General features: G+C 41.2%; 1 protein-coding gene across 2 annotated transcripts in view; it reads left to right on the forward strand.

The window, feature by feature from the left end:
• Galr1 (galanin receptor 1) overlaps nt 1-10,682 on the forward strand; it is a 109,890-nt gene extending 99,208 nt beyond the window's left edge. The window contains exons 2-3 of one of the 2 annotated variants that reach the window (XM_005373099.2): nt 2,468-2,533; nt 10,111-10,682. In XM_005373099.2, coding sequence (XP_005373156.1) covers nt 2,468-2,533; nt 10,111-10,428 — 384 coding nt within the window. In that variant the 3' untranslated portion in view covers nt 10,429-10,682. Of the gene's footprint in view, nt 1-2,467; nt 2,534-10,110 lie in introns of those variants that run through there. The other variant, XR_001233016.1, reaches the window with a different exon arrangement.
• Nucleotides 10,683-21,170: the final 10,488 nt, after the last annotated feature.

Below are 21,170 nucleotides of genomic sequence, written 5' to 3' on the forward strand. Positions count from 1 at the left end.
AAAGAAAAGAAAAGAAAGAAAAAAATTAGTGGATACTTGATCACTTGGGTATTTTTATAAGGAAATAATTTGTTTCTAAGAACAACTGCAAAAATCCTTTGTATTTGAAGCAATAATTGAAAATTCATTTCAGAGTGGGAATAGCGAGAGATAAGATATTCTGAGCTGCTATTTTTTGTTTTTTGCTCAGCTATTAAGTATGTACTATACAGTTAATGACATGAATTTTCTGAGTGTTAAGTCCAGGATTGCTCAACTACCAAGTCTGGTGGTTGACATGCAGAATCCCAGATGGCTGAAAAGACACCTGAGATTAAAATGTGTGGATTTTTTCTCCTTTCTTGGACGAACATAACCAGAGCATTGTGTGCTAGTGTTGCCTTCTATAGCTGTGTTTAGCAAAACAGCTCTTTGCAGGTGACAGTCCCTGGGGAAACTCACAGGGCTGGAGGACAAACCCCAGTTGCTGGCCCAGGCCCCCTGCGGATGCCTCCCCTCTGGTGCTGTGGTGCTGCTGTCCTCTACTTGCTCCCCTTAGAATTAATTGCTGCACAGCACCCTCCTTGGTCTAACAGGAGAATAAACTCCTGATGTGCCCACCCACTACATTCCTCCATGGCATGCGCCCAGCGTGACCTTTGTGTAGGTTTGAACAGGCACCTTCCCCCATACACTTGGAAATGCCTAGAATGGTGGGGCAGTGACTCCACACCATCATCCTTAGGGAGATAGAGTCGTAATATATCATGATACCCACATTCTTTCTCTTGTGTATCCTGGTATAATTGTGTTCATCGTAGGTGCTATTGAAAAGAAATGAGGCACAGAAAAATATGATTAAGAATTTTCTGCACTGACCGTTGGACAACATTCAGTATTCTTAGGTGCTTGGAAGTTGCTGAGTGGTTACCTGATTTAGTTTGCTGATGGTAGGTGTGGACCTCCTGCCCTCATGCAAAACAGACCGTCTGTGTAGGTGTCCCTGTCTGATTTTGCTTGCGGCCTTTCCTCTAGTCCCACCTGTGTCCCCTGCCCTAAGTGATCATTGCCATCCTGTGCGCTCACTAGCGTGGCAGGCTGCTGCCAGTCAGCTGGACAGCACTGTCTTTTTGGGCATGGCCTTGCCTCTCACCCCTCCACCTCTCTGTTAAGGTTTTCTCACTTGCAGCTGAAGGGCTGCTCTCCTCTCCTCCCTTTACATCTAGGTTATGAACCCCAATTTCTGTCGGCAGTAGCCTACCGTCAGTGTATTTGTTATCCCAAATGTTCCCACAGCAAGTGAAGACTGGGCTTACTGTAGATGACACTGAGCTGTTTCAGGAAGTGAGAAGTGCTTCAGCAGGGCAGAGGACCTAAAGTCAGAAAGCCATACTCTGCTGACAGCTGCTGAAGCTGCATAGGTTGGGAGAGGTGGTAAATAAATCTGTGGCTCTTCAGTTACGACATGACTGATTGCCCCAGAAGTGCTGCTTCTAGCCAGGGAGCAGGCTTCTGTAACAAGGCCAATTTGATTATTTCCCTGTTGTAGTGCTGGAGGGAAACAGAAGTGGCTGGAGTGTGCCTCCACCTCCCCAGGAGACACCCCAAGAACCCATGGCCAGACTGAAGCCCTTAGTCCTGTAGACACTCAGTTGGCTCCAGGTTCTCCCACAGAGGGTAGAGAAAAATAAGTTCTGGTGCCAGTCCTGCAGGGTTGGCACCATCAGTCAAGTCTAGATTGGAAATTCTTATACATAACCAAATCACTTCATGTCATTTCTCCTGAATATTACTCTGAGAAGAGCAGCAAAAAATGTTTTCTGAACTTAACGGAGCCATTGTATCTCAAGGAGACACCCTGTCAGGGTCACTGTTTGTAAAGCCCTGCAAAATGCTCTATGAAGCATCAGAGATGCTGAATTCCCAAAAATAGGTTGTCTCAAAGCACATCACAGTGGGTAGGATATGAATAACAAATGAAAGCCTTGATGGAGGGTAATTTGCTTTATGGAGATTTCAAGTGGCAAGAGCTCATAAAAGAAAGACAGGAATAGGTGTGTGTGAATGTTGGCAAGATTGGGCTTGGCCACACTAAGGAAATGTCTAATCCTTTTGCCTTGACTTGTTCACCTGCTTTTCCCATTGGAAGGCAGACTCCCAGAGTGCAGCCTCTAGATTTCAGTCTAAGATCTGATATTGTGCTTGATGTATAATAGTGAACAGGTAATTGTTGACACATAGACTCCTGAAGGAAACTGAGGCAGGAGACAGATCAGTAGAATGCAAGAGGGGCCCAGGATTTCTGTGAATGCTAGAAAACCAGACACATTCAGCAGTTTAGACTCTCTTACTTTATCATGTAATGTGTATTCCCATTTTAGCAATTGTACAGTTACATTACCATTTCAGCATGTTAGTAATTTTCAGTGCAAAACTGGCAATGCCTTGTCTGAGGCAAACTGAGATTTCATCGGTATATGTTTTGCAGGTTCTTAATCATTTACATAAAAAGTTGAAGAACATGTCCAAGAAGTCAGAAACATCGAAGAAAAAGGTAACATTAACAAACAAATGTTTGTGTCTGCCTGTTTTGAGAGCTTAGTTTATTTTTGTTTTAAATTATCTTTACATCTTCCCAGGGCTTATAGAAACCTTAGTTCCTTGGGAAAGATATTTGCAGAACTTATTGATGCTGAGTCAGAGAGGAGTGATTGAGTGGCTTGGGGAGGGCAGCCCACATTCAAACTTAAGGGGAGGTGGGGAGGCAAGGAAAGGTAGACTTTGGATTCCCTACTTGTGGGGAGGTGTGTTCTCAGTTGACTGGGGTGAGTGCAGAGGTGTTGACTGTTGAAATTTGCATGGAAGTATAGTCATCTTATTTCATTTTTACCATCTCTAGTGTGATTCCAAAAGGCCTGGTTTAATTCCCGTTGAGAGAACGTTGATATAATTACTCCCTAAAGACTCAAGAGCCCTTCACTGTTCTTGGGTCTTCCCCTGGACACACGCTGGCTTTGGCCCGAGAGGAACAGGATGAAAGGTTGTAGGGGAACCTAAGCACCCTAATCCTCGTTTTCATCCAGTGAGGCCTGATTTAAGTGGGTTCCCCCTGAGTGATACTAAGGCATTCAACTTTCTGATACTCATTATCTTGTACGTACAAGAAAAAAAGCATTTAATTCATCAGGATTAATTTAACTCATATTCAGATAAGAGCTATATAATTTCTGATTTTAGAGAGTAGAATGAAATTATTAGATAATCTGATGAGAGACAAGAAGATTATAACCAAGGTTTTAACTTATAAACATTGCTAACAATACCTTAAAATATCTTGTTTTTCCTTCTAAATACTTATTATTTTCAATGACATGTATAATTTGCAGAAGTTGTAATTTAATCACATTTACTCTAAAAACATCCACTCAAATAAAAGATAGTTCTTCCTGAGTTCCCTGTTTATAAGCCACAGTGTGGCTAAAATTTGCCTCTTTCTGATAACCAAGGGCAGAAAATTCTTTAGAAAGCATAATATTAAGGTCCTAGACCCCTCTTTGGACATCTGACAAGTTAGCTGTTCATACGGGAATGGAATAAAGGCCAAAACATGGTTTACTTCTGTTCTCAGTGAGGTACTCTTACCCTGTAGCTTTTTATTTTTCTAGTATGTTGGAAAGCCTTTGAACCATACTTCTCATCTCCAAGAAAATGATTCATTAAAGCAGTTAAGGATTGTTTCTAATTTCCCCTTGGATAGTTACTTATAAAGTACCCACCCTGTGCAGGACTGAGCAGACCTAGGGGATTCTAAGAGGAATGGGCTGCATTTGGAAGCCAACTCTGTAGTGGAAGAGAAGTATCTGAGCCCCTGTTCAGTGCTAAACATTTTAAGAGGAGCGGGAAAGACTGGTTTCCTTTGGGAGGGAACAGCCTCACTGCATTTAACAGAAATAACACCATTGCTAAATATGTGTTACTGATTTAAAAAGGTTTTAGGGCTACTGAGAGAATGCAGTAAGACACTTTTAAAATATTCGATGGACTGCCTTTGTGTCTATGGTTAGGTTTTATTTGTGGATGGGCTTTAGGTGTCTATGTTATGGTTTTATTCTCTATATTTGGAAAGTGTTACAGAGAAACTGTAAAATTTCTAGAGAAGAGCAAAATGGTTAAAAGGAAATAAGTCTTATAAGCAATTATTAGAAAAGCTTCTATTTTATTTTACAACAAATGTAAATTTAGTAGTTCAACACTTGCTTTGAGTATGTGCATATATGTGTGAAATATATGTTTATCTAAAAATATCTAGTTCATTCTTAGTGGAAAGAAGGTGTTAGCATTTGCAAAACCGAAGAAAATTTATCTTATTTTCTCATAGTCTGTAACCCTTATTAGCTACTGAACAGATGTCAGATCTCTTTTGATATATTTAATTGCCTTTTGTTGACCTAAGACAAATAAATGTGGTGATAGGGCACAGACGTGTCTAAGAAAGAGATAAGAGAGAGGTTCAGGGGAGGGGTATGAAAAGTGAGTGGAAAGAGAGAAAAGAGGAAGTGAAGGGAAGGGAGAGGAAGTAGGGGAGCAAGGAAAAAGAATCAGGGAAAGGAAAGGAGCTGTGCAGAGGAAAGCAGAACAGAGGATCGGTTCCTGTGATGATGGATGCTGATCCACTGTGCATGTTGCCCCCGGATCTTAGCACAGGTGTGGCTGCCCATGAACTCAATATCTGGGGCTGGTGGGTAGATGCCCTATAGGCTTTGGTCTAGAGTGGGCTGATGGGATATAGACTTTGGATATAGGATGTAGATTTTGATAGTTTGCTCTTCTCTACCTGGTTTCTCAGCCTTCTTCTCAAGGGTTAAGCAGAGTTTCCTTCCTCTGCACCATCAGCGTCAGTTTAGACTGCCATAGCACAGCACAACGTACTGGGTGGCTTATAAACAATGGACATTTATTTCCCAGGGTTCTCAAGGCTGGAATTTCAAGATCAAGTGCCAGCAAATTTGAAATCCATTTCTGGGCTCATAGATGCTGCTTCTCTCTGTGTCCTTACATGGAGGAAGAGGCAGGCAGCTCTCTGGGGCTTTTTTTTTTTTTTTCACAGAGACACTAATCCCATTTATAAAAGCTCTATGTTATAACCTAATCACCTTCCAAAGGCCCCATCTCTTAGTACCATCACCATTAATATTAGACATTTATACCATGTTAACATCAGGTGAGGCTTATGATTCTTATGAAGTGGAGAATTCAGCTTCTCATGATGAACATGCTATGCAGTTATGCTATTGTTTGGAGGAAAATGTGAAAGAAGAGGTAATTTCTACTACAGAAATAACAGTATAGAGCCATATAATGGATTCAGTGTTCTGACTGAAGCTTTGCTAGACACACAGAAGTGTTTCTGCAGGGAAGCTCATGGGATGCTAAAATAAATTCTTGGGTAATGCACGGAAGACTTCAGAATAGGGTGGGCAGTGAGCTGGATGGATGCTTCAAGGAGGTGATCTGGATCAAAGACTGTCTCGATGTATTGGGTTCTTTCACCAGCTGCTTTTTTCTTAGTTTTTACTCTCTGTTTCTCTGACTTGAAGTAGTTCTGTAGCTTTCTGGCTGTCATTTATACAAATTGTTCAGTGCTTTTCATCATTCTCATCTTTTAGTCACCCTTTTATTCCCAGCCAATTTTCACTAGGCACATTGTGAGTGAGACTCTTTGAAGAAAGGACAGATGTCTCAAATGGCTTGAAAAAGAGCATCCTGTGATCAGGAGAAAGTCTAATTTTTTTAGATATTCTCAGTTTAAAGAACAAAAAGAAACCATGCTAATAAAGAATCTAATCTCAAGTGTAGTAAATATTAGTATGTAACTTTAATGACTTTTCCCCTCTGTCAGCAGTTATTATTGGGATTCTATGCTTCACATAGACTTATGATGTTAGTAGTTCATGGTCTGCCTGTAAGGCCAGCTCCTGTAGAGGCAAATGATCCTGTAAGAAATGAAAACAAGTCAGCCTCATTTTCACACAGGCCAGTCCCTGTGTTACGTTCCCATTTCAGAAGGAAAGAAGGGAAGCAGATTTTTTTGCTTCTTCCGATGAGGAGCTGCTTTAGCCTTGGAGGTTGTTGGTATTGAACAAAACATCTCTTTGATTATCTAACTTGAGGTAGATGAAGTAATTTCTAGTTTGTTGTGCATTTTGTGAATGATTCTCCAAACACCTTCCTGAGCTTATTAAAAAGGCAGGCTCCCAGGTAAATATCCAATAGCTACTACCAAATGAGTCAGCAATGGGATGAGGCCCAGAGCTTTGCACTGGGTAGTGATGGATGTACTGACCTCACAGGATCCCAGGGCGGGGATTGTGTGCATTCTGACCATATCTTTCACTTTAGTTAGGGCATTCTAGACATACTCAAGAAGGCTGGTTTCCTGTGGCCATGGGACTTCTTCCTGCCCTGTCTCCCATCTTCTCAGTTCTTCCAGCATCTTTTACAAGGGAAGAAAGAAGATCACAATCATTTGATATTTCCAGCCATGCAGTATTTGGCTCCTGATGCTGCTGTGCCTGAAGCATCTTCAGTGCAAGGACTGTGAGAACAGGGACCAGGCCTGTGTTCAGGGTGCTGATTTGTAAGTCAGGGAAGGGAACACAAAGTCCAGTGGGCTGAGACCTTGGGTGAGAAGTGCAGAGGACAGGAAAAGCTGAGATTTTGAGCTGGGGGCAAAGTTGGCCCTGACAAACTCTTATTAAACTCTTAGGAGTGATTTTAGAATAAATGATAGTTTATATAAATATCCATTCAGTATTATATCCCAGTATTTATATTACAAATTGTAATCCAGTCACATTTCAAAGCTACCAGTAATCAAGAAAAAGAAAATGACTTTTTCCCACATTTCTTGTCCAAATTTGTGATGAATTATAAACACTCAGAGGTACAAACACTACCACTGAAAATATATTCCACACTTAGGGCAGATAGCTATTCATTTGCCCTGTGGGTTTTGATAAGACATGGATCTTATCAGTCTACTGCTGAGGTCATAGCACATTTGTGCTTGGTAAACATTTCCTAAAAGAAGTAGTAATACTATTTGGGTGATTATTTTGTGAAATGGAGATATGGTCTGATTGTCTTCAAAAGAAGAGTTTTTCTGTCCTATTAGTAGGCATAATCATATCTAGATTGTTTGATTAAATCGTCTGAGAATGGCATTTCTCACACACTGATGGATAAATGGATCAGTAGCAAACACTCCCTTAATATAGGTGAGCAAATTACCTGTTTGCTTTGTGTGTCATGTTCCAAGTGGCTTAAAACATAAGCTTTTACTCTGTAACACCTGTTCGTAGTTCTTACCCCTCAATTGTAGTGATTACATGGATGAGGCCCAGTCTGGGAATCATTGCCCAATTTTTTCTTCTTCCTCACAAATGAGGTGTGAGGTTGGGCACCTAGTGTATGGCCCAGACCTGCTGGCAATTCTGTGGTCTTGCACAGCCCATGGTGCCTATCGAGCTTAGTTCTTGTGTTCCCCCGCTCCAGACTGCTGGCATGTGCTTGGCCTGAAATCTACCTTTTCTCTCCAGCATGTCTGCCAGGACCTGGCCAATGTCCTGGCTTTCACTCCAGTTGTGGTAAATGGCTATTCAGGTCTTAATAACTATCATCAGTCCTGAGAAGGTTAGTATCTAACACATAAAATCCTCCATATCATTGTCAGTAAGAGTAGGGTCCCCCGCTCATGAGAAATAGTAAGAAAACCCTCTTGCAATTCAGGAATGTGCCCCTCATGGCAGTGTGGAGTTGTGATGTCCTTCTGTTCCCTCTCTGCCTAATGGTAGTCCTGCAGGACATGAGGTCTTTGTGTCTTACATGGAAGGATGTGTGTCTTAGCAGTGCTTTTTAAAAATTTTCATATTGGGGATTGAACCTAAGGCCTCCACCCTGAGCTACATTCCCAGCCACCCTCCCTATTTCTTATTTTTTTATTTTGAGATATGTTCTTGCTAAGTTGCCAGATTTCCCAGGCTGGGCTCATACTTGCAATCTTCCTGGCTCAGTAGCCCAGAATTCTGGGATTGTAGGTGTGTGCTACCATGCCCAACTTTAACAGAAGTCATCTTCCTGTGTCTTATTCTTCCATCAGTGTGAAGTTATGAGAAAAATAAGCCTCCATATGTTTTCATCTTTCAAAATCTGCCAACTTTCCTTCCTGTTCATACATTTTAGTCAGATTGCAGAAGAGCATACCGACCGGCAGCCATCAGTCAGGTCAAGCGTGTGGCACGTGTCAGCACCCTGACTGGAACGTTAGGAAAGGTATTAGCCTCACAGCTTCCAGGTCTGTACAGGAGGCGTTAAAGCACATTCTAAAGTATGACACCCTGGACAGTGTCTGAGGGAAAGCAGGAGATCACTTGATTTCCAGGCCTGGGACAAGCAGTTTTCTGTATGTGCCTCTCAAGCCCTAATGTTCCTGCTCTGCAGAGTGAGCTGTGGAGTGACGTGGTCACACACAGGAGAAACCGGGAACTTCTTTGTCTGATTAAGTTGGAGAAGTGACACAAATATTGCCTCAGGAGGGGCTTGCCTCCCAGATGCTTTGCTTGAAAAGGAGCCCTGGGTAGCAGAGAGGGAGATAAGGGTGATGGTGCCTAGGCAGGTTCGTGAGTCTGTCTCTGCGAAACTCAGCATTTCTGCATGTGGCTTTGGGAGCATATGGGCTTGGCTTTAGCTCTGCCTTTGAATTTTACTGTGGGGAACCATGCAGGTGTCTTAATTCTCTCGAGTCTCAGTTTCCCTGTTTACAGCCCATGGGTCCCCCATGGTTTACTTCACAGGGCTGTGTAGGGGGCTCAGCAATGTAGTGCGTGTAGTCAGTGCTCAGCCAGGGTTGGTTTACAGGCTAACTACATGGATTCTGCTGTGACCAGCAAGGCCCGGCATGGTGCTGGAGCTGTGCTTCTATAAGGAAGGAGCCCACTGGTTGTTCTGTATTTTATATTTCAAAAATACTAAACGCCTTTAATTAAGGCATTTGCATAAGATATACTATTGTCTTCTGTTTGAATCCATAGAGATGGTTTTCAGTAACCACAGGTATCTATCTAGCTGCTGCCTCTCAGCAGGTGCTGGGCAGGGAAGTCCTGCAAGGCTCAGGCTCAGCCCTCCAGTCTGTGCCCAGCTGGGACGCGACTTCACATCCACAGCACATGGGACAAAGGAGGCTCACAGCCTCCTGTGTGGAGGTTGTCACACAGGGACACTTCCTCCTAGCTGGGTGGGAATTGCAAAGGGACCCTTGGATCCACCTCAGATTTCCAAGTACTTCTGATTTAGGAGCAGTATGGGAAGGGTGGAGATAAAAGCCAGAAAGAAAGTGGGCTGAGTGGTCAGCAGGCTGTAACTACAATGCCTCAGTGCATTAATTAATGTGGTCTTTAATTTATTGAAATTTAATGAGGAGAAATTAACATCCTCACATTTGTCTGTGGAAATAACGATTGGGCACAGAACTCAACGCTCATCTAAGCTATCATCACACCAGTGATGCCGCTTGCTGTGTGCACACTGGAAGAGTTTTGCTGCTTCAAAAGTTAAGTCCTTTAACATTTGTGCATTTCTATTTCCATGATCCAGCACAGGGGCAGGGAACCTATGGCAGGTGTGTTATTTGCTTTTCTGTTAAGATAAAAGATGTTAATATGAGAGTTGTTTTTTCTAAACTTAAACCTCAGTATTCAAGTTTAATTGCAGTGTTGGCACTTTGTGACAAATTAGTGGGTCTTGGGGTTGCAGTGTGGGCACTCATCTCTAAAAGGTTCGCCATCTCTGGAGCGGGCTTCATGTAATCCGCATGCTCTTCATACACATACAAGAATTACTACTGTGGAAGGGGATGAAAAATCTTGAAGAACTTTTATGAACAGAAATATCATATGAAGTAAAAGTACCTGTAGCAGATTTAGTATCTTTTGTTTGAGCCCATGAAAATAAATATGGAATTACCTTAGGGTGGGTTTAGCATGCTGGATTCTTTTGCTGTTGTAGTCCATGCATTTCCTTTTTTTCCTCTTCACCTCTGCTTTTTCTCCTCTTTCTCTTTCCCGCTTCCTCCAGACAGCGCAGACGGTCCTAGTGGTGGTCGTGGTGTTTGGGATTTCCTGGCTGCCACACCACATCATCCACCTCTGGGCTGAGTTCGGGACCTTCCCGCTGACCCCGGCTTCCTTCTTCTTCAGGATCACCGCCCACTGCCTGGCCTACAGCAATTCCTCAGTGAATCCTATCATATATGCATTTCTCTCCGAAAACTTCAGGAAGGCCTATAAGCAAGTGTTCAAGTGTCATATTCAAAATGAATCACCTCTCAATGAGAACAAAGAAAACAAAAGTCGAATAGATACCCCACCGTCAACCAACTGTACTCACGTGTGAAGAAGATATGCAGCGTTTGCCTGGAGAGTTCCCACGTACGTGGCTCATAAGAGAAAATTCAGTGTTCTACTGAGCTATATTGCAGCTTGTTACCCCAATAACATGGCTGTTATTTTAGTTACATTCTCTTTGTGTTACAGGGAACTTTGGTCCATTTAAGAAATTCCTAGGTCCAATGAAGATTGTTGTTCAATATTGTTTTTTTTTTTTTTTTTTGGTTTTTCTCCGGTACTGGGAACCGAACTCACGCCCTTGCGCTTGCCAGGCAGGCGCTTTGCCGCTGAGCTAAATCCCCAGCCCCCTCAATATTGTTTTATGTTACTCCTTAATTATAAATCAGGCAAAGAAGGGAAAATGCTGTATAATTTTATACCTCTTGAGAAGTGAAAGCTTAATTGAATTTTATAGATATGTTTAATTCTTTATAGAATAACCACTTAAACATGGTGAAGAATATTTGCAGTGTACATTTTGAAGCAGATTTATCTAGAAAAAAATTGTGCTTTAATTCCTCAATGTTAGGAGAAGAGGCAATATTATAAGCTTTATTTTAAAATACAGCCATTGACACCCAAGATCAGGCTGCTTCTGTGCAGGAGAGAGTGTTGGGTTTTGTGCTTCTTGCCATTTATGTGGAGACTCATCTTCTTAGTGGGAAAAATATCTGTGTACACAGGGTCCTCTACTCCCACTTGTAAATAGTGTACAGAGCTTTGGAAGTCACATAGTGTCTGTCTGTGACTTCTATACTCACCGAGGTCATCTCAGGAGATCAGCACAGGATTGTGGCAGTGACTCTGTCCATTACAAACTCCCCTGAAAACTTGGATGTTTAGAGGCAACTAAGTGGAGCCAAGGGAAGACTCAAGAACAAGTGCTGTGACTGTAGAAACTGTGGATGAATAAAACTGGGTATCTTAGGTATGCACCTGGCCCAGGTATTAGCTATGCCATGTATGGAACCAACCATATGGAGAGTTTAAAAATGTCATAAGGATGATGTGTACACAGTAATTTTTGTGGAACCAAAGGTGGGATAGAATCTAGTAGTCGTGTGTGAATAGTCATGCCATATGGGTAAAGCATGCTAAATGATTGATCTATTGTGAAAGAATATATTGAGGAATATTCTATCTTGTACAATTAATTAAATTTGTAGTAAATGTCTCAGTGCATGTTTCCCCCAAATATTCCCTATGGTAATGTTTGTTTGGGGTTAAAACTATCACTACTTGAGTTGTAAATGTAATTTTCATATTTATGTTTACAATGAAAAAATGGTATGGAAATATTAAATTACCCTATATTAGGAGAGTTATTTTCAGACTGTAAGGCTAATCTATTTTAGGAGGAGACAAAAGCAAGAACTTTTTTTTATAAAAAGGATTTTGTGTAATGTGTGCTACTGCTAGATCAGGACTCCATATAAATTGCCAAATTTTAGTTAAAAACATACTCCGTGTAAGCCTGTAGCATGTTAGCTTTTCCAGCTCATTAATTTATTTTCACTAACTATCCCTGAGTGAACAGTGTTTACATTTGTACGAATAAGGCTCTGGGCAGAATAGGAGAAAATTGCTAGAACAATGAGAAATTATGAGTTTTCATGTTTGTTCCTAGGGAATGAGGCGCTGAATGGGTGAGTGTTTTAAAGAACAGTGTAAGTCCTTTGCTGAAAATAGTTTGCACTTTATGGAAATATAGGAGCAGAAATATTGTACCCTGAAAATGATACCTCATGTGATTTGTGGGGCTTGAAGCCGCCATGCAGATGCTGGAACAGTTTCTTTGCGCATGAATTAGTGGTGTAGAAAGATGCGCCTCCTGGCTGTTGTTGAACTTGCGTGCACAAGCAGGATGATTTTATTTCCCTGTTGTCTTCTACTTCACAGACACATAAATGGAAGCATTAGAAGTACTGTTGGTAATGCTACCCTTTTCTGGCAGGCAGGCTGAAATCTGCCCTGCATGCTGCGTTGGCAATGCTTATAGCCTCAGCTCCGCCCAGGTGCTAGGAACAGCACAGAGGTGACAAGAGGCACTTGCAAACGCCCAAGTTTGCTAAATATAGATGCAAACTCCTATATTTTATAGTTACATAGCATATCTTCCTGCCCGCTGCCATGCCAAATTCTGTTTAGCATTGAGGTGAAGTCTACTTCTGAAACTAGTTTTGATATTAACAGTAGCTCACTTTCTGCAGTGATCTAAACCTATGTGATATGTTCTGAATGGGGCGTCCGAGAGACCCCAGGGCAGATCGCTTCCCCAGAGTAGAACAAATGCAGCGCTTGTTAGGTTCTGCTTTCAAGGTGGACTTTCCCTAATTTATCGTTCACCAAGCCTGGTTTGAAAGCATTTGTTCTTGCATGACTGAGTGAAGAGGCCTCCCAAATGCATGTGTTTTCCTCTAGCAGCCAGGGTGAAGGAGAAAAGCTCATGTGCCTTTGAAATCAGGGTGTTGGAGAACCAGGCTTTGCAGTGTGCACCAAAGAAAACTGATGCCGTCTCTTCAGATTTGGCTGCTTTGGTGCCCCAAGGCAGCTGTTATTCTTTGCTCGGATTTTTGCTGTCACACTGGGAGGTGCGCTGTGGAATACTTAAATAGCTGATGTTTGCGTTTCCCTTGTGTGCATGAAGTCCAGTTCCTGCCAATGAACACAGTGACGCGACTGGAAGCACTTTCCTGTTCTCCTTCTCCAGGAGACGTCTCACTGGTTGCAGGCTCGGCTATCTCTCTGGTCATATCTGTGCTCAGGAATGTGGGGCACTGAGGCAACATTCTGGATGTTTTAGGAAAAACTTTACTTTTAACTGATGTGCTCTATTTTATACATTGAGAGTAGCTTAATCATTTCCTGCGCCCCCGGGCTCCAATCTCTTGTGCTTCTTTTTGTTTCAACTTACTTCTCTCCAGAATTCCTCCCTCTAATGTTTACCATAGTTAAATTCTTCCTTGAGCCCACATACAGTGAATGTGATTGGAAGGGAGAGATGCAGGTTGAATTGCATGAGTCATGCACAGCCCCAGACTTCTTGTGACTCAGCTTTCAATTCTGATGCTGTAGATTACTGCCGTTTCTCGGCTGTCTCAGTATCTCCGAGACTATGCCATGGTAATTCCACTCTATTAACCGGAACCCAAGATCAGGCTGCTTCTGTGCAGGAGAGGACAACTTAACCTGAGCATCTGCTTCCTCTCTATGTGTGGCCATGGATACAAGTTCTAAAGTGCTTGTGCTGAAGCAACACTACACTGGGTGTATCATAATGTACAGCACAGCTTTATCATGCTCTTGTTTCAAAAGCGCTATTAAACACATGTATATAAGTTACATAATCAAGTGCACTGGGCTAAAACACCAATCTGACTAATTCCTCAGGAAACTTGATATTTAAAATGTAAATTTTTATTTGTATTGGTTACAAATATTTTCCATGTTGAAAGTGCATTGTAAGTAGCTATTTATTAAAGAGAATCACTTTCTTGCTGGCCATTAAGCATGTTGCATATCAGGTCATTCTCAATTAGATATTAATGACATGTTAATGACATTTATTTCATGACTATATAAGTAAGAGTACATGTCCAAAGTTATCGCAGTTACTTGTTGGGGTGGAAAAATAGCATTGTGAGGTGTTGATTTATCTGCTTTTAATATACAGCATATATGAATGTTTTCTCTTTCGGGGTGGAAAATTTGAATCTGAAGAACAATTTAAAATGCTTCAGACTTTTTTTTTGCTATACTTGGGATTGAACTCAGGGCTGTTCTATCCCTGAATTACATCCTCAACCCTTTCTATTTTTTATTTTGAGACATGATCTTCCTGTGTTGCCCAGGCTGGCCTCCAACTGTGATCCTCCTGCCTCAGCCTCCAGAGTACCTGGGACTTCAGGGGTGTGCTACTGCACCTGATTGCTTCAGGCATTTTTGGTGTGCCCTCTTTCTAGTAAGATGAGTGTATCTAATGTTGTGTGTTGTAATGTATTAGAATGCTTTACTAATTACTTGGAGAGTATCTCCTATTCCAGACTGGGGCTTCTCAGTGGGGCAGGTTCAGCTGCCATCTTAGGGTTCTGAGGCCCACGCCTCTCTTCATTCTGTGAGATCTGTGGAGGATTCGCAGGCCCGGAGCACTTGCTTCCCCGCGCGGCTTGATGTAGCTCCTGAGCACTCTTGTGCTAGCATCAGCTCTGTCTCAGGCTTCCGGTGACTCTCAGGCTCTTCTCTGTGTGCAGTGATTCTGAAGGCTGTAACTGTGTGTGCCAAGAGTGGCAAGGTGATGTCTGTGTAGTACCTTGAGCATGTGGTGGAACTAACCGCAGCCAGATTTTCTCTGTCTCTGTTTCAACATTGGCTCCGTGTGCCATAGTGAGACCATAAAGTTTTGATGTCACCTTTGTGGTGAAAAGCCTTGTCTTTTTGCTGGAGAACAAATTTCTGGGTATCGCAAGGTACATTGTGCACTTCCAAGTTTTCAGTTGTTAGAGAAGTCAGGGAGAAAGGATAACTGAAGTGAATATGAACTGGGCTCCACCACTTAATTCTTTTAACTCACAAGGAAAGACAATCAGTACAGTAACCTCCACACTGATGTGAGTTAGTGCTCTGTGGATTTTCTATAGAACACTGTACAGTACTATGTTTCAGTACATTGTCAATTGATGATTAAAACTGGACTACTAATGTGCCATCATTTTAAAGATCTCTGTGGCTCTGTCCAGCTCTTTCTGCCTTCTTTAGTGGGCTTGTATTGGGCAGTCAAGCTGCCTGTCACATAGTGAGCAACCCTATGGCTGAGGCTGAGGAAGGGTAGGCTGTGCCTAACTGGAGTGTCAGGCAGTACTTCTTCAGAGCCCTCGGCATACAGGTGCAGGTGCAGGCAGGTGCCCCTGCAGGGCACATCTGTTTTGTGAGGCCTCTTTACTGATGTGCCCCACAATGCTAGAGGTTTTCTAGTAACTAGATTCAGTGTCAGGGGGCTTCTGAAGGATGCCAGAGATGGAACTGAAGGCCTTGAGGATGTCATGGGCTTGTGTACGGTATGAAATGGATCTGCAAATAGTTTAGGAAGTCAGAGAACATTGTTTTCTATGGGTTGGGAGGGCCTGCTCCTGGGGCCCTAGAACTTCTGTGGACTTCCTGTGGGGGCCGTTGACTGCAGATGGACCATGGGAACTGGATGGATGGAGGCAGCTTCCAACTTCCTGCTCTTTGATCCAAGCAGATGGTTTCTGTCTCAGGGGCTTTGGGTGTTTGTGGAATATTCACTAGAAACTAGTTACAGACTAATTCATCCAAGGACTGCATCATCCCTCAGTGGTGCTGAGTTTTTCTGGTTGCTCCTTCGTGAACTATTTCTTGTACATCATCTTTTATTATTCTTCCCTGCTCTTTTCTTACAGTGAGTCACATTTCTATGCTCGAGCCTTCCAGTTTCTGTCAGTGTCGAGTTTATAAGGGGCTTGACCCTCACCCCCATACCCTCATTATTTTGTCTGGATTTAGGGTCTGTACTGACTGTCTCAGTAGTACTTAAGAAATGGCAAAGTGTGACAAATAGCAGCTTTATGCGCAGATTATTTCTAAAGCAGTTCACAGATGGCTAGTTTCTTCAGGGCCACATGTAGGACAGCTAACCCTGGCACGACCATCGTGAAGGCCTTCTCTGGGGTGCTGGGCCTGGTGGATGTAATGGCAGAAGATTTGTTCCCCCTGAAGTGTTGTGCATGTGTCATTACTTTTGAAGTGGCAGGATGCGATGGTCCAGATTTGCCAGTGGGATGAGAGAAATCCCAACTCCAGAATCAGGCTCTGGTTACAGCAGGCTGTCCAGGATTGCTCCATTGAGGAGTGCCCAAACTGTGCTTCGGAGACTTGGGCAAGTGTGTTGAGTTAGCATCACCCCAGAGCTGGAACTCTTCCTAACCCGTCAAGTGAGAAGTATATTGTAGGTGGCCTCGGGGACACCTCACAACCATGGGAGAAGACCCAGAGTCAGTGCAGAACGGTGTCTTGTTAATGAATCTGGCAATGTAAGTGTTGCTGGTTAAACAAAGCTGCTGTTTGGAAACAGTGAACAGCCTAGAAGGCAGACATAGGAAGAGGGTTGCTTTCCGGCAGAAATCTTCCCATCTTGTTAGCAAGGACTCACGCACTGGAGCATATTGTCACGGCCACACAGCTTTGACTATAAGAAAGTGTTTTTTAAGTTGAAAGCATGCGCTTCTTGTTTTGCAGAGAATGTTGTTGATATGTTGATGCAGCTAGTGAGACTGATTCCAGTGTGCAGGCACAGGCTCAGGGAGAAAAAAGGAGTTCAACACCATCTTTAGGCATTTATGCTTTAGCTCCCCACAGCTTCCTGGGCTGCAGGGGGACTTCCACCCTGCAGACACTGATCAGAATAAACAGGGTGCAGCGTTTGGGACATTTTTCAAAGAGAGCTGACATGGATGAAGAGTCAAGGTTGACGTTTCTCCTGAAATAAGATCAGATTATAATTCAGCCATATTCTCAAACCAGAAATGAATGTGTTATTTTCCATATTTTGGTTTTCTAGAGTCATGTTTTATTGTTCATATATCACATAAGGGTTGAAAAGTTGACAAGAGGGATAGAAATTCAAAGTTTTTACGACCATTGCTGAACAGCTGTAAGTTTCACAGGTTCTGCCTGCCTCAGGAGGATAGTTGCGGTGCATTACAGGGAGAGTGGACATGAGGATACTGTATGATCTAAACTCTGTTGGAAATTTACTCTTAGAATCACTATCTTTTGTATCCTCCTTTGTGAAGAAAAAAAATCTGGAAATGATCAATAACTCCTAAACCAACTGCCTTTGAATGTGCTGGGGGGTTTACTACAGTCCCATACTCTGGTCTCTGCTTAGAATGGACCTCTGCAAACCTTATAGATATCAGAATTACTGAAAGGACTAGTTAGCACAGACTTCTGGTAAACCCTCAGGCTTTGTATTGTGACAGCTTGGAGCAAAGCTGCTGAATGTGCACAGCTAGCTTGATCTTTGGTGATGTCCACACTGCTGGTCCACAGCCACATGTAGAAGAACAAGAGCTGAATAGTTGGTTAGAAAATGAAGTTGGAACCCAAGTTGTGTGTGTGTATGTGTGTGTGTGTGAGTTTTAAAGCCTCTACCTGCACTTTTAGAGTTGAAGACTGTTCAGGTTGACAGGATGGGCTTTTACAAGTGCCAACTTTATGGTTCTATGAGGGAAAAAAAAGTTTACATAGGGTTTAAATCACTTAGATCTTTTTATTTATATTGATCAGATTTATACTATCTGTTCAATTATTGCAAGACCTTAGCCACAAAAATCTAGGTTTTCAAGAGTGTGAAGGAGTTTGCTAACTTACCTATTGGCATTTCAGAACTATCACAATGTTTCCTCCAAAGAATAAAACAGCTTGGAGGAAAGGGCACCTATGCATTCCCTTTGTTCCCCCAAAACATGAAAAGTTACAATAGTATTCAAAATTGTGCTGTGTGAATTTTGGAACTCAGTGTTTTAATTCAATGTTTAAATTAAATATGTGCATCTTTCTATGTGGCTGCTATGTTTCTGTCTACATTGTCCCTGAGAGATAAAGATAACATTTCATATTCTTAATAGAGTAAGCAGTAGGTGTAAGGAATAAAGACCTGTTTGTACTGTATTTTGATTTTACTGGTGTGATTGTTTAAATGCTGCTATATAAAATATTGCTGGACGTGTGTCTACTGGTACTTGCTGCTACTGCAATCATTCCCTAAAGAGTTTGCCATATACTTTATCTCACCTTGTGTAGCTCTAGCATGAATAAAAGTAAGCTCACAAAGCTGAAAGCTTAAAATTAAGAGTTTATATTAATCCATTTAATACCAAAAGTAGTCATTCTGAATCACCCTGCCTCTGTGTTCTGCATGAAATCTTGCTGAGCTTTGTGATTTGTACCAATTTTTCTTAAGTGGAAAATAAAAATTGTTCTTCAAAATGTTCTAATTGAAGTGTGTACTTTGTTTTCCCAGAAGATTTGAAATCATGTTGTTTTGTAAGACATTTCTGTAATTATAGGAACACAATACAAAATTATTGCATTAATTTCATCATTGTTGGATGCCACCATGGAAAATACAATGAATCATGCTGGTGAAAAATTGACACCCGTGTTTATAAGTTTTTAAAAATTTTCCTCCTCTATTTTAAAAAACAATATATTTTTGTTTTTGTAGAAATGAAAGAAGTTATGACAAAATTTTTAAAGAAGAAACTACACATCCAACATGCATTACTGAGAAATCATTACCATCTTCTAATATCTTCTTAGATGCCTCTCCGCTGAACAGGAATGGACGCGTGAGCTGGGAGGACAAATGGAGCGGGGGAAGGGCTTTTATAAGGATCGGGCCATACTACTATGCACATTAGTTAAAAGTATTAACTAAGTTCACTTGAACTTGGCAAAAAGTAAAGTGAGATTAGGTAAATTGTTAGACTTTAAACAGTTAATAACCATACATTTAAAAGAAAGTATGAAGAATTGAATTTTAGCTGTAGATGCATTTTAGTGTTAGGTGGTATTCATTTCCTATTTTAACGTTAGCTAATTACTCATAGAAAATTAAAGTTCCTTCCAAGGCCTCTTTTCCTACATTTATTTTATTATTTATATAATAATTTTCCACTTCATGTAAAATTATTTTTCACAAGCCACAGTTATGTATATAAAGTGATATATTGTGTGCTTGTAAAGTTTTTTCTGTTTTGACATTTTGAGATATTCTCTCTCTTGGGCATCTTTGTTTTGTTTTTTTTTTTTTTTTTGGTTTTGGTTTTTCTCCGGTACCGGGAACCGAACTCATGACCTTGCGCTTGCCAGGCAGGTGCTTTGCCGCTGAGCTAAATCCCCAGCCCCTCTTGGGCATCTTTGAAGATACTTTAATGTACTTGTATTCACACCATGTTGAACCCCATTTCTTGATTCACTAAATTTCAGAATATTAATTATATAAGTGATTTTTAAAAAATAAAATAATTGTAAAAATTTATGGGCTACAATATCATGTTTTGCCATACAAATACATGTGTAATGAATAGAATCAGTAATTAGCATATCCATAACATCAAATACTTGTCATTTCTTTGTGGTGAAAGGTTTAAAGTCTAGCTCTTTGAAAGGTGTGGTACATTATCATTATCTGTAGTCACCCTACCAAGTGTGGAATTGAACAATGAGACCTCCTGCTTCCGTAGAACTATAACTTTGTAATTGTAGCCTATGTGCTCTTCATCCTCCTTCCCCCTTTACTCTCCCCTCTCTGGTAACAACTACTTACTCTTAACTTCTATAGAGTGAATTTGTAGAGTCCACCTGAGAGAGCTCAAGCAGTGGTTATCTTTTGTATCTGGCTTATTTCACTTACTGTCTCCTAGTTTCATTTATTTTGGGGCAAATGATAGGATTTTTATCTGTCTTCATAACTGAGTTGTGCTCCATTGTGTGTATGTACCACAATGTCTTTATCACTGCATCTGTTGATGGACACTTAGGGCGAGTCTATACCTGGGCCCTTGTGAACAGTGGTACAGTGAACACAGAAGTACAAATGTCTCTTCAACACTCTGATTTTATTTGCTTTGTATAGACTCAGTAGTCAGACTGCAGGATCGGACTTTTTGAGGAAACTGCATACTGTGTTATGGTTTCATAAAAATGAAATGGATTTAGTGGTCGTTTAATCTGGTGACTTTCAACATTTGAAGTAAAAGGATTTTACTCATACCTTTCATACTCTCTAGCTTTCTTTAATGTATTGATAGAAAAATACAGTGTGAGAAACGTAACTGCAGACCAATATCTCTCGTGATCATAGACATGAAAATTCTCAACAAAACCATGGTAAATCATATCTAGCAGTGTTTATATGAAATTTACCAAGTGTAACTTTTTTTTCAAGTATAAGTTTTAGATACACTTATCATACAAAAAAAGTAATGCCATGAGATGGTAGAAGTTAATTTGTTTAACTAGCCATCATTTCACTACATACATGTAATTCATAACACCATGACTTGTCCCTTGAATATTAACTGTATAAAAAATTGTACATCATGAACAAGTAGGATCCATTACAGGAATGCAAGACTAAATGAACATTTATATCCTAGTCAGTGTAATTCATAATATCAGTATGACTAACATATGATCATAACACAGAAGAAGCACTGGACAAAATCCAGCAGCCATTCATTAGTACAAACTCTCAGCAAACTAAGAGCAGAGGGAAACTCCTTAAATTGATGAGTAGCATGTAAAAACCTCACAGTTAACATGCTTCCTGGTCAAGTGCTTTTCCCCTCAGCTAAGGGAAAAGGCAAAGACGGAACAAATAAGACATTTGTTATCAACATTGTGTGGAGAATCTAGCCACTGCAATCAGGCAAGAAAATGTAAAAGTCACATAGATCAGAAGGGAAAGATGAAACTGTCTCTACTTGTAGCTGACAAGATGCCTATCTTAAAATTCGCCAAATTTACAAAAACTTTCTCGAACTAATAGGTGATTTCAGCAAGATCACAACAGCAACACATGAAATATAAAATGAAAACTGCTCTGTGAGTGTTACATTTAAAAAATTTATATTTTATAAATCACAGCACAATCTTCAGGCATTAAAAATAATGAAATATGGGGGAGCGCCAGCCTTCTGGCTGGCTAGCTTCCTGCCTGCTGGC

This window comes from Chinchilla lanigera, unplaced genomic scaffold, assembly GCF_000276665.1.
Source record: "Chinchilla lanigera isolate Chin_1 unplaced genomic scaffold, ChiLan1.0 scaffold00001, whole genome shotgun sequence".
Classification (NCBI taxonomy): domain Eukaryota; kingdom Metazoa; phylum Chordata; class Mammalia; order Rodentia; family Chinchillidae; genus Chinchilla; species Chinchilla lanigera.